At 37.2% G+C, this 13,740-nt stretch overlaps 1 protein-coding gene across 2 annotated transcripts in view; it reads left to right on the top strand.

Moving 5' to 3' along the window:
• PPP4R4 (protein phosphatase 4 regulatory subunit 4) overlaps positions 1-13,740 on the top strand; it is a 121,395-nt gene that overhangs the window by 90,557 nt on the left and 17,098 nt on the right. Inside the window, exons 18-20 of one of the 2 annotated variants that reach the window (XM_030803400.1) lie at positions 354-395; positions 865-939; positions 13,432-13,501. In XM_030803400.1, coding sequence (XP_030659260.1) covers positions 354-395; positions 865-939; positions 13,432-13,501 — 187 coding nt within the window. The remainder of the gene's footprint in view (positions 1-353; positions 396-864; positions 940-13,431; positions 13,502-13,740) is intronic. The other variant, XM_030803401.1, reaches the window with a different exon arrangement.

The following is a 13,740-nucleotide window of genomic DNA, read 5'->3' as shown; positions in this document are numbered from 1 at the left end:
CTTTTTAAAACTTCAAAAGCTACATTATGTTTCTGAAAATTCAGAAAAGATTGGCACTGGGAGTTACTAGAAATTAGTTAGATTATATGCATTTGGTATTTGAAATATGCCTGTAGACTTGGTCTTCTTAAGGTTAAAAACTTTCAAAAGTTAAAATGGACCCTGGCATGATTGTATAAAGATCGATTGTAAGTACAATGTAGAATTGGGCAGAACTTTAGTTTTCTGACTTAGTCTTCCCCCTAGTGCAGAAGTCTCCTATTTGAACCTCCATCTGCAAAATAAGTTGCTGAGAAATGATTGGTTGTTTTAATTTAATTGCTTTAGAATAATTTTAAAAACTTTCCTTATAGACTGTATTAGAGTTGGACAGAATGGAAATGTCTATGGATGCTGTAAGTATACTCTCTTTACCTTATTGTGTTGGTCCATTTTCATGCTGCTGCAAAAGACATACCCAAGACTGGGCAATTTACAAAAGAAAGAGGTTTAATTGAACTCACAGTTCCACGTGGGTGGGGAGGCCTTACAATCGTGACAGAAGGCAAGGAGGAGCAAGTCACATCTTACATGGATAGCAGCAGGCAAAGAGAGAGCTTGTGCAGGGAAAATCCCCCTTACAATACCATCAGATCTCGAGTGACTCATTCACTATCATGAGAAGAGCATGGGAAAGACCCACCCCCATAACTTAGTCATCTCCCCCTGGTCCCTCCCACAACATGTGGGAATTAGGGGAGCTACAAGATGAAATTTGGATGGGGACACAGAGTCAAACCATATCATTTATATTGAAAGGAATATTTTAAACTTGGCAGAAACTCATCACTAATGTTTCACAATTTAATTTTAAACTTTAAACAGTTTCAGAAAAAGTTTTATGAGAAAGATTTGTTGGATCAAGAGAAAGAAAGAGAAGAACTACTTCTTTTGGAAATGGTATGTTGTTTTCGCATGCACACACATATACTCTTTTCTGATTAATAACTGTTTTTTTATTAAACTTAATCATTTCTTTCCATTTCACCATTTCACATTATTCTTTTTTCTTCTTAAATGATAGTCCAGTTTTTTGAAATCTGTTCTTTTATGAACTAGAAAGAAAACTATATTTGACAGCCTTTAAAAAAACTACTTTGCTGAAGTATAATTGACAACTACATATATTTAAAGTGTACTATTTAGTGAGTTTTGACATATTGATGAAACCATCACCACAATGAAAATATGAAACATTTTTATTCCTTTAAAGATTTCTGCCCCTTTGTAATCCATGTCTTCTACTCTAGTCCCCAACAACCAATGATCTAGTTTCTGGCACTGTAGATTAGCTTGCATTTCCATAATTTATATAAATGAAATCATATATTAGGTATTAATACTATTTTTGGTCCTGCATCTTTCTACCAACATAATTACTTTGAGATTCATCCATATTGTTGTATGCATCAAGAAGCCATTCCTTTTTATTTCTGAGTAGTAGTCTATATTTTGGATATATCACAATTTGCTTATCCATTCACCTCTTTATGAACATTTGGCTTACTTCTAATTTAGGGATATTACAAATATAGTTGCTTTGAACATTAGTGAAGAAGTCCTTGGGTAGACATGTTTTCATTTCTCTTGGGTAAATACCTAGGAATAGAATGGCTGGATTATATGGCATGCTTAACTTAAAAGTAAAATAAAGCTAAATTTAAAAAAATGGTTGGGCGTGGTGGCTCATGCCTGTAATCCTAGCATTTGGGAGGCTGAGGCAGACGGATCACGAGGTCAGGAGATCAAGACCATCCTGGCTAACATGGTGAAACCCCGTCTCTACCAAAAAATACAAAAAATTAGCCAGGCATGGTGGCGGGTGCCTGTAGTCCCAGCTACTCAGGAGGCTGAGGCAGGAGAATGGCATGAACCTGCGAGGCGGAGCTTGCAGTGAGTCGAGGTCGTGCCACTGCACACCAGCCTGGGTGACAGAGTGAGACTCTGTCCCCCAAAAAAACCTGTTTTCAAGTGGTTGTACCATTTTACATCTACATTGTCTATGCTGGAAAGCTTTAGTTACCAGCCATACTATTGGGTATGTAATGGTATCTCATTTTTTTTAAAATCTCTTTTTCTATTCCTGATGCCTAAAGATGTCAAGCATCTTGTCTTTGCTTACTGGCCATCTTTATCTCTTATTTGATAAAGTTTGTTTTCAGAATTTTAAGTGGATTGTTTATTATTATTGAGAGGTAAGAGCTTTTAATCCATTCTGAATGTAATTTCTCTGACAGATATACGTATTATGAATATTTTCTTGGAGTCTGAGGCTTATCTATTCATTTATTAATGGTGTCTTTTGAACAACAGAAATATTTAATTTTGATGAAGCCCAGTTTATCAATTCTTTCTTTGACAATTTTTTTGTTCGAAGAATGCTTTGTCTATCCCAAGATCATAGACTTTTTCCTCTATTTTCTTTTAAAAATTTTCATTTTAGGTTTTACATTTAGGTTTATGATTCATTTCAAGTACATTTTTATATATGTTTATTTTTTTCCATAGGGAATATTCATTTATTCCAGCACCATTTGTTAAAAAGCCTTCTTTTCCCCATTGAATTGTCTTAGGGTCCTTAAGAAATATTAGTTGTACACATATGTGTCTATTTTTTTCTTTTTCTTTTTTTTCTTTTTTAATTTTTTTATTCTTATACTTTAGGTTTTAGGGTACATGTGCACAATGTGCAGATTTGTTACATATGTATCCATGTGCCATGTTGGTTTGCTACACCCATTAACTCGTCATTTAGCGTTAGGTATATCTCCTAATGCTGTTCCCTCCCCCCTCCCACGACCCCACATCAGTCCCCGGAGTGTGATGTTCCCCTTCCTGTGTCCATGAGTTCTCATTGTTCAATTCCCACCTATGAGTGAGAACATGTGGTGTTTGGTTTTCTGTCTTTGCGATAGTTTACTGAGAATGATGGTTTCCAGTTTCATCCATGTCCCCACAAAGGACATGAACTCATCATTTTTTATGGCTGCATAGTATTCCATGGTGTATATGTGCCACATTTTCTTAATCCAGTCTATCGTTGTTGGACATTTGGGTTGGTTCCAACTCTTTGCTATTGTGAATAGTGCCGCAGTAAACATACTTGTGCATGTGTCTTTATAGCAGCATGATTTATAGTCCTTTGGGTATATACCCAGTAATGGGATGGCTGGGTCAAATGGTATTTCTAGTTCTAGATCCCTGAGGAATCGCCACACTGACTTCCACAATGGTTGAACTAGTTTACAGTCCCACCAATAGTGTAAAAGTGTTCCTATTTCTCCACATCCTCTCCAGCACCTGTTGTTTCCTGACTTTTTAATGATGGCCATTCTAACTGGTGTGAGATGGTATCTCACTGTGGTTTTGATTTGCATTTCTCTGATGGCCAGTGATGATGAGCATTTTTTCCTGTGTTTTTTGGCTGCATAAATGTCTTCTTTTGAGAAGTGTCTGTTCATGCCCTTTGCCCACTTTTTGATGGGGTTGTTTGTTTTTTTCTTGTAAATTTGTTTGAGTTCATTGTAGATTCTGGATATTAGCCCTTTGTCAGACGAGTAGGTTGTGAAAATTTTCTCCCATTTTGTAGGTTGCCTGTTCACTCTGATGGTAGTTTTTTTTGCTGTGCAGAAGTTCTTTAGTCTAATTAGATCCCATTTGTCAGTTTTGGCTTTTGTTGCCATTGCTTTTGATGTTTTAGACATGAAGTCCTTGCCCATGCCTATGTCCTGAATGGTATTGCGTAGGTTTTCTTCTAGGGTTTTTATGGTTTTAGGTCTAACATGTAAGTCTTTAATCCATCTTGAATTAATTTTTGTATAAGGTGTAAGGAAGGGATCCAGTTTCAGCTTTCTACGTATGGCTAGCTAGTTTTCCCAGCACCATTTAGTAAATAGGGAATCCTTTCCCCATTTCTTGTTTTTGTCAGGTTTGTCAAAGATCAGATAGTTGTAGTTTATATGTGGCATTATTTCTGAGGGCTCTGTTCTGTTCCATTGATCTATGTCTCTGTTGTGGTACCAGTACCATGCTGTTTTGGTTACTGTAGCCTTGTAGTATAGTTTGAAGTCAGGTAGCGTGATGCCTCCAGCTTTGTTCTTTTGGCTTAGGATTGACTTGGCGATGCGGGCTCTTTTTTGGTTCCATATGAACTTTAAAGTAGTTTTTTCCAATTCTGTGAAGAAAGTCATTGGTAGCTTGATGGGGATGGCATTGAATCTATAAATTACCTTGGGTAGTATGGCCATTTTCACGATATTGATTCTTCCAACCCATGAGCATGGAATGTTCTTCCATTTGTTTGTATCCTCTTTTATTTCATTGAGCAGTGGTTTGTAGTTCTCCTTGAAGAGGTCCTTCACATCCCTTGTAAGTTGGATTCCTAGGTATTGTATTCTCTTTGAAGCAATTGTGAATGAGAGTTCACTCATGATTTGGCTCTCTGTTTGTCTGTGATTGGTGTACAAGAATGCCTGTGATTTTTGTACATTGATTTTGTATCCTGAGACTTTGCTGAAGTTGCTAATCAGCTTAAGGAGATTTTGGGCTGAGATGATGGGGTTTTCTAGATATACAATCATGTCATCTGCAAACAGGGACAATTTGACTTCCTCTTTTCCTAATTGAATACCCTTTATTTCCTTCTCCTGCCTGATTGCCCTGGCCAGAACTTCCAGCACTATGTTGAATAGGAGTGGTGAGAGAGGGCATCCCTGTCTTGTGCCAGTTTTCAAAGGGAATGCTTCCAGTCTTTGCCCATTCAGTATGATATTGGCTGTGGGTTTGTCATAGATAGCTCTTATTATTTTGAGATACGTCCCATCAATACCTAATTTATTGAGAGATTTTAGCATGAAGGGTTGTTGAATTTTGTCAAAGGCCTTTTCTGCATCTATTGAGATAATCATGTGGTTTTTGTCTTTGGTTCTGTTTATATGCTGGATTACATTTATTGATTTGCGTATGTTGAACCAGCCTTGCATCCCAGGGATGAAGCCCACTTGATCATGGTGTATAAGCTTTTTGATGTGCTCCTGGATTAGGTTTGCCAGTATTTTATTGAGGATTTTTGCATCAATGTTCATCAAGGATATTGGTCTGAAATTCTCTTTTTTGGTTGTGTCTCTGCCAGGCTTTGGTATCAGGACGATGCTGGCCTCATAAAATGTGTTAGGGAGGATTCCCTCTTTTTCTATCGATTGGAATAGTTTCAGAAGGAATGATACCAGCTCCTCCTTGTACCTCTGGTAGAATTTGGCTGTGAATCCATCAGGTCCTGGACTCCTTTTGGTTGGTAAGCTATTGATTATTGCCACAATTTCAGAGCCTGTTATTGGTCTATTCAGAGATTCAACTTCTTCCCGGTTTAGTCTTGGGAGGGTGTATTTGTCGAGGAATTTATCCATTTCTTCTAGATTTTCTAGTTTATTTGCATAGAGGTGTTTGTAGTATTCTCTGATGGTAGATTGTATTTCTGTGGGATCGGTGGTGATATCCCCTTTTTCATTTTTTATTGCATCTATTTGATTCTTCTCTATTTCTTCTTTATTAGTCTTGCTAGCGGTCTATCAATTTTGTTGATCTTTTCAAAAAACCACCTCCTGAATTCATTAATTTTTTGAAGGGTTTTTTGTGTCTCTATTTCCTTCAGTTCTGCTCTGATATTAGTTATTTCTAGCCTTCTGCTAGCTTTTGAATGTGTTTGCTCTTGCTTTTCTAGTTCTTTTAATTGTGATGTTAGGGTGTCAATTTTGGATCTTTCCTGCTTTCTCTTGTGGGCATTTAGTGCTATAAATTTCCCTCTACACACTGTTATGAATATGTCCCAGAGATTCTGGTATGTTGTGTCTTTGTTCTCGTTGGTTTCAAAGAGCATCTTTATTTCTGCCTTCATTTCATTATGTACCCAGTAGTCATTCAGGAGCAGGTTGTTCAGTTTCCATGTAGTTGAGCGGTTTTGAGTGAGTTTCTTAATCCTGAGTTCTAGTTTGATTGCACTGTGGTATGAGAGACAGTTTGTTATAATTTCTGTTCTTTTACATTTGCTGAGGAGAGCTTTACTTCCGACTATGTGGTCAATTTTGGAATAGGTGTGGTGTGGTGCTGAAAAAAATGTATATTCTGTTGATTTGGGGTGGAGAGTTCTGTAGATGTCTATTAGGTCCACTTTGTGCATAGCTGAGTTCAATTCCTGGATATCCTTGTTAACTTTCTGTCACGTTGATCTGTCTAATGTTGACAGTGGGGTGTTAAAATCTCCCATTATTATTGTGTGGGAGTTCAAGTCTCTTTGTAGGTCACTCAGGACTTGCTTTATGAATCTGGGTGCTCCTGTGTTGGGTGCATATATATTTAGGATAGTTAGCTCTTCTTGTTGAATTGATCCCTTTACCATTATGTAATGGCCTTCTTTGTCTCTTTTAATCTTTGTTGGTTTAAAGTCTATTTTATCAGAGACTAGGATTGCAACCCCTGCCTTTTTTTGTTTTCCATTTGCTTGATAGATCTTCCTCCATCCCTTTATTTTGAGTCTATGTGTGTCTCTGCACGTGAGATGGGCTTCCTGAATACAGCACACTGATGGGTCTTGACTCCTTATCCAATTTGCCAGTGTGTGTCTTTTAATTGGAGAATTTAGCCCATTTACATTTAAAGTTAATATTGTTATATGTGAATCTGATCCTGTCATTATGATGTTAGTTGGTTATTTTGCTCGTTAGTTGATGCAGTTTCTTCCTAGCCCCGATGGTCTTTACAATTTGGCATGTTTTTGCAGTGGCTGGTACTGGTTGTTCCTTTCCATGTTTAGTGCTTCCTTCAGGAGCTCTTTTAGGGCAGGCCTGGTGGTGACAAAATCACTCAGCGTTTGCTTGTCTATAAAGTATTTTATTTCTCCTTCACTTATGAAGCTTAGTTTGGCTGGATATGAAATTCTGGGTTGAAAATTCTTTTCTTTAAGAATGTTGAATATCGGCCCCCTCTCTCTTCTGGCTTGTAGAGTTTCTGCCGAGAGATCAGCTGTTAGTCTGATGGGCTTCCCTTTGTGGGTAACCCGACCTTTCTCTCTGGCTGCCCTTAACATTTTTTCCTTCATTTCAACTTTGGTGAATCTGACAATTACGTGTCTTGGAGTTGCTCTTCTCGAGGAGTATCTTTGTGGCGTTCTCTGTATTTCCTGAATCTGAATGTTGGCCTGCCTTGCTAGATTGGGGAAGTTCTCCTGGATAATATCTTGCAGAGTGTTTTCCAACTTGGTTCCATTCTCCCCATCACTTTCAGGTACACCAAAAGTGTTTGGTCTTTTCACATAGTCCCATATTTCTTGGAGGCTTTGTTCATTTCTTGTTATTCTTTTTTCCCTAAACTTCCCTTCTCACTTCATTTCATTCATTTCATCTTCCATCACTTATACCCTTTCTTCCAGTTGATCGCATCGGCTACCAAGGCTTCTGCAATCTTCACGTAGTTCTCAAAACTTGGCTTTCAGCTCCATCAGCTCCTTTAAGCCCTTCTCTTCATTGGTTATTCTAGTTATCCATTCGTCTAGTTTTTTTTCAAAGTTTTTAACTTCTTTGCTATTGTTTTGAATTTCCTCCTGTAGCTCAGAATAGTTTGATTGTCTGAAACCTTCTTCTCTCAACTTGTCAAAGTCATTCTCCATTCAGCTTTGTTCTATTGCTGGTGAGGAACTGCATTCCTTTGGAGGAGGAGAGGTGCTCTGCTTTTTAGAGTTTCCAGTTTTTCTGCTCTGTTTTTTCCCCATCTTTGTGGTTTTATCTACTTTTGGTCTTTGATGATGGTGATGTACAGATGGGTTTTTGGTGTGGATGTCCTTTCTGTTTGTTAGTTTTCCTTCTCCCAGACAGGACCCTCAGCTGCAGGTCTGTTGGAGTTTGCTAGAGGTCCACTCCAGACCCTGTTTGGCTGGGTGTCAGCAGCGGTGGCTGCCGAACAGCGGAATTTTCGTGAGACCGCAAATTCAGCTGTCTGATAGTTCCTCTGGAAGTTTTGTCTCAGAGGAGTACCTGGCCGAGTGAGGTGTCAGTCTGTCCCTACTGGGGGGTGCCTCCCAGTTAGGCTGCTTGGGGGTCAGGGACCCATTTTAGGAGGCAGTTTGCCCGTTCTCAGATCTCCAGCTGCATGCTGGGAGAACCACTACTCTCTTCAAAGCTGTCAGACAGGGACATTTAAGTCTGCAGAGGTTCCTGCTGACTTTTTGTTTGTCTATGCCCTGCCCCCAGAGGTGGAGCCTACAGAGGCAGGCAGGCCTCCTTGAGCTGTGGTGGGCTCCACCCAGTTCGAGCTTCCTGGCTGCCTTGTTTACCTAAGCAAGCCTGGGCAATGGCGGGCGCCCCTCCCCCAGCCTGGCTGCCACCTTGCAGTTTGATCTCAGACTGCTGTGCTAGCAATCAGCAAGACTCCATGGGCATAGGACCCTCCGAGCCAGGTTCGGTACACAATCTCCTGGTGTGCTGTTTTCCAAGCCCGTTGGAAAAGCGCAGTATTAGGGTGGGACTGACCCAGTTTTCCAGGTGCCATCTGTTACCCCTTTCTTTGACTAGGAAAGGGAACTCCCTGATCCCTTGTGCTTCCTGCGTGAGGCAATGCCTTGCCCTGCTTTGGCTCGCGCACAGTGCGCTGCCCCGACTGTCCTGCACCCACTGTTTGGCACTCCCTAGTGAAATGAACCCGGTACGTCAAATGGAAATGCAGAAATCACCCGTCTTCTGTGTTGCTCACGCTGGGAGCTGTAGACTGGAGCTGTTCCTATTCGGCCATCTTGGCTTCACGCCATATGTGTCTATTACTTGACTTCCTATTATTCTGTTCCACTTATTTATAAGTTTATCTTTTAAGCAATACCAAACTGTCTTGATCACTGTAACTTTATAGTGTTTTTGAAATTTGGTTAGGTAAGTTTTCCATCTTTGTTCCTTCTTAAGATTGCTTTGGCCAGTCTAGGGCCTTTGCATTTTGATATGAAGTCTAGAATTTATTTCTAGCTATTTTATGTTTTTGGCATTATTATAAATGGAAGTATACTTTTTTTATTTCACTTTCCAGTTTTTTGTTGCTGGAGTATAAGAATACTGTTGATTTTTATATATTAACCTTGTATCTTATAAACTTTCTAAATTTGTTTATTTGTTCTAGAAATTGTTTTTTAGATTTTCTAAAACTAAAATTTTATATGTAAGCGATCATATCTTCTTTAAATACAGCAATATTACTTCTTTCTATTCAATATTTATGCCTTTTGTTTCTTTCTCTTGACTTATTGCAAGGTGCAGGACCTCCCATAAAATTAAAGTGGTACAAATAGGCATCCTTGTCTTTTTACTGATCTTAGGGGGAAACAGTTCAGTCTTTCATTATCAGGTATGATGGTAGATATAGGTTTTATGTAGATTCCCTTTATCAGATTGAGGAAGTTACCTCTTACTCCTGGTTTGCTGAGAGTTTTTGTGAATGGTTGTTGCATTTTGTTATATCTAGAAATGATATTTGATTTTTCTCCTTCATTCTGCTAATACACTGAATTACACTGATTTTAGCATTTTGTTATATCTAGAAATGATATTTGATTTTTGTCCTTCATTCTGCTGATACACTGAATTACACTGATTTTTCAAATGGTAAACCAATGTTGTCTTTTGGAGATAAACCCTATTTGGCAATGGTTTATTATCATTTTTCTCCATTGGATTCTTGGCTAATGTTTTTGTTAAGGGATTTTGCATCTGTGTTCATAGATTCATAGTGAAATTGGCCTATAATTCCCCTTTTTGTCATTTTTGGGATCAGATTTGGTATTAATGTTATTCTGGCCTCATAAAACAAGATGGATGGTATTCCCACCTTCTCTATTTTCTGACCAAGTTTGTATAAATTGGTTTTATTTTTGCCTTGAGTGTTTTATAGAATTCACTACTGAAGTTATCTAAGCCTAGAGTTTTCATTTTGAAAAGCATTTTGATAATTGATTCTATTTCCTTAGTAGACATTAGATAATGTAGATCTTTTATTTCTTCTGTTGCCAGTTTTGGTAAGTTGCTTCCCTTCCACCCCAGTTTACATGTTATTTAAACTGACAAATCTGTTGGCATGAAGTTATTTATAATATTCTATTATCCTTTTAATTATGGTGTTAATCTATGGTGATAACCATTTTATTCTTGTGTTAGTGATTTCCTCTCTCCTGTCACTGGAAATTTTTTTGCTTGTTTCTCTAGAGATTTGTAATATCCATACCTAACCTTTTACAGTCTACATATTGTTATTATTATATCATGTCATTTAACAATAATACAACTCTCTTTACTCCCTCCACACCCATTCTTCATGTTACAGTTGTCATATGAATTATATCTGCATTGAAGACCCCACCAGACAGTGTTGTAATTTTGCTTTAAGTTGTCGTATGTATCTTGAAGAATACACTCTTAGTGTAAACTTTTACATTTACTCAGATCTTTATCATTTCCAGTGCTCTTGATTCATTGCTTAAGATCTAAATTTCCCTCTGGTATTTTTTTCCTGAAGATAAAAGAATTTTCTTTTTTTTTTTTTAGAATGTTTCATATCATTTAAATAAGGTTTAAAAACATGTAAAACGCTTTTATGTTTCTGAAAAATGCAGTAAAAATATAAAGACATACATAGGAATGACAAATATCTAAAATAGTTCATTAAAAAATAAAGTTATTTTTCTTCCAGGAACTTATAATCTACTGGTGGGGGTGGGGGAATGGACAGGAGGGCAGGTCAAATTTATATATTTACACAAATAACTATACTTTATAAAGGCCATGAAAGGAAAAAATGCTTTAGAAGCTTATGGAGGAAGCACTCTCATATTTGTGTTTGTGTATTTAGAAAATATTTTAATAATTTAAGGATCAAGGCTTGGCTTGGATGCAGTGTTTCAGACAGAATGGGCAATAGCTGTTGTATCCTAGGGTTTGTAAGGCTGAATGAGAGTCATGCAACAGGGGATGTATCTGAGCTTTCTGTCATTGAACCTACCTAAACATCCATTGGGCTGTGTCTTATTCATCCTAATATGCAACAATGCCTTACAAGTACACAATAACATGTGTACAAGTTGTTCTCTCCACTTGGAAATTACCATATTCTCCATTCCACATCTAGAGCTTCTAATTTGTGATTCAGCTCTAATGTCACCTCTTCTGGAAAGCCTTTCCTAACTCCCTGGATGGTTTGGCTGTGTCCCCATCCAAAACTCATCTTGAATTGTAGCTCCTATAATTTTCTTTAGCAAATCTTGAAGTGCAGGTCTTCTGGTGACAACTTCTCTTATTTTTTCCTTATCTAAAATGTCTTATTTTTACCTTCATTCCTGAAGGATATTTTCAATCGGTATAGAAGTCTGGGTTGATAGCCTTTTCCTTACTGCATTCTAATAATGTGTTACTGTCTGTCTTCTGGCCACCATAACATCTGATAAAATAGCTACTCTCATTTGAATTGTTGGTGCTTCTGTATGAAGCATTGTTTTTCTCTGGACACTTTAAATATTTTTTTCCTTTAGCTTTTGTTTTTAGCAGCTTGCTTTTGGTGTGTCTAGGCAATATTTACTTGAAATTTATCCAGTTTGGATTTAGTCATCTTACTGAATCTGTAAATGTATATCATTCCCCAAATTTGGAAAAATTTGGTCATTGTTTATTTAAATACATATTCTCTTCCAATTTTTCTCTCTCTTATTTCTGGGTCACCAGTTGCACATATATTCAATCTTTTATTATTGTCCATAGGCCTACAAGGCTTTGTTTTTTCTCAATTTTTAAAAAAACTCTGTGCTACTCAGTGTGAATAATTTCTCTTGATGTATCTTCAGTGTTACCAACCCTTTCCCTGTCATCTCCATTGAGCCGCTGAGCCTATCCAGTGAATTTTTTATTTCCAATATTATATTTTTCAGTTCTAAAATTTCCATTTGGTTCTTTTAGTATTTTCTATTTCTGTGCCAAGAATTTGTGTGACTAAAGTGGAAATTTTATTATTTCAGCAGCCTTTCAAAGCAAGATTAGAATTCAGGATTGCCAGTGGGAGAAGCTGTAGGGAAGACTCTAAAAAAATTTAGGACCAAATGACCTAGCCCAAGACAAAAACAGACAATAGAAAGAGAACCACAGATAATCCTGATACTGGAATTAGTAGACAAGGACTTCAAGATAACTGCAATTAATATGATCAAGATAATAGAGGCAAACATGTAGAAAATTGATAACTCTGTTAATCCCACCCAAAGAAAATTTTCAGTTTTATGCTTTATTTCTGTTTTAGAATTTCCATTTGATTTTTTTATATAGTCCACTTCTATGTGGAAATTCTTTATCTTATTTTCTCCATATTTTTCCTTAATTTACATGTGCATTTGAAAAGAATGTTTATTCTCCACTTGTTGACTGTAGTATTCTAGCATGTCAGTTATACCAAGTTTGTTCAGAACTTGCTGTGTTTATTGATTTTCTTGCCTATTTGTTCTGTTGGCATAAGGGCCTCCTGTGTTTTGGTAACGTTTTGTTTCATGATATTGGAGCTAGTTATACAAGTGCGTCTATTTTGGGAAAATTCATTGAGTTATGAATTTGTATACCTATAATTTGTGTACTTTCTTTATACATACATATATATATATATATATATATATATATTTGAGATGGAGTCTCACTCTGTCGCCCAGGCTGGAGTGCAGTGGCATGGTCCCGGCTCACTGCAACCTCCACCTCCCGGGTTGAAGTGATTCTCCTGCCTCAGCCTCCTGAGTAGCTGGGATTACAGGTGTGCATCACCATGCCTGGCTAATTTTTTTATGTTTTTAGTAGAGATGGGGTTTCATCATGTTGGCTGGGCTGATCTCAAACTCCTGATCTCAGATGACTCACCCATCTCGGCCTCTCAAAGTGCTGGGATTACAGGCATGAGCCACTGTGCCCAGCCTCTCTATGTATATTATACTTAAATAAAGCATTTAAAAATACCCAAGACCATTTTCTTTTCTCTCAATCTTTTTAAATAAAGATATTATTTAGCCATTTACCAATCTGAAATTGAAATGACCAAAGTAATGGATATTTTGCTAATGCGATTTAGGAAATACTGTCTAGAAAATGAAGGGTCATTATTACAATGATACCAAACTCATTGTTTTAGCTTGACAAACCCCCAAGGGCATAATTCTGTAGATATGAAAAGAGCACAAATCTGAAAGAACCCTGAATTCTTTAGACAGTAACATTGGAAAAAAATACTTCTTTTAGGCATTTTTATGAACTTTACTTGAATCTCTAATGCTTAATTTCTCAGAACAATTTTCTAAACCTACTTCAGTTGTACCTTTAATGCAAGATACTGTCTTAATAACAGGAACAATTAGAGAAAGAAAAGCAACAGAATGATGGAAGGCCCATGAGTGATAAAATGTTTGAAAAGAAACGTAAGTAGTTTTTCTATGTCTTCACCACTTAATTACATAATTAATGTTGCATCCTGGTATTCTGAAAGACCATGCTGAATTTTTTATTTGATATGGAAAATTGCTTTACTTTCTTTCATTTTTGAAAAGTTGTTTTTGAAAATTGGCCACTTAATGTGGTACAGATGTTAAGAATACATGAATGAAAGGCAGGAACCAGAGTGGACGTTCAGATCCTTCAAAAGAAAAGCTTCAAGTCT

Source organism: Nomascus leucogenys, chromosome 22a, assembly GCF_006542625.1.
Source record: "Nomascus leucogenys isolate Asia chromosome 22a, Asia_NLE_v1, whole genome shotgun sequence".
Lineage (NCBI taxonomy): Eukaryota > Metazoa > Chordata > Mammalia > Primates > Hylobatidae > Nomascus > Nomascus leucogenys.
This window is presented reverse-complemented; position numbering and strand designations above follow the sequence as displayed.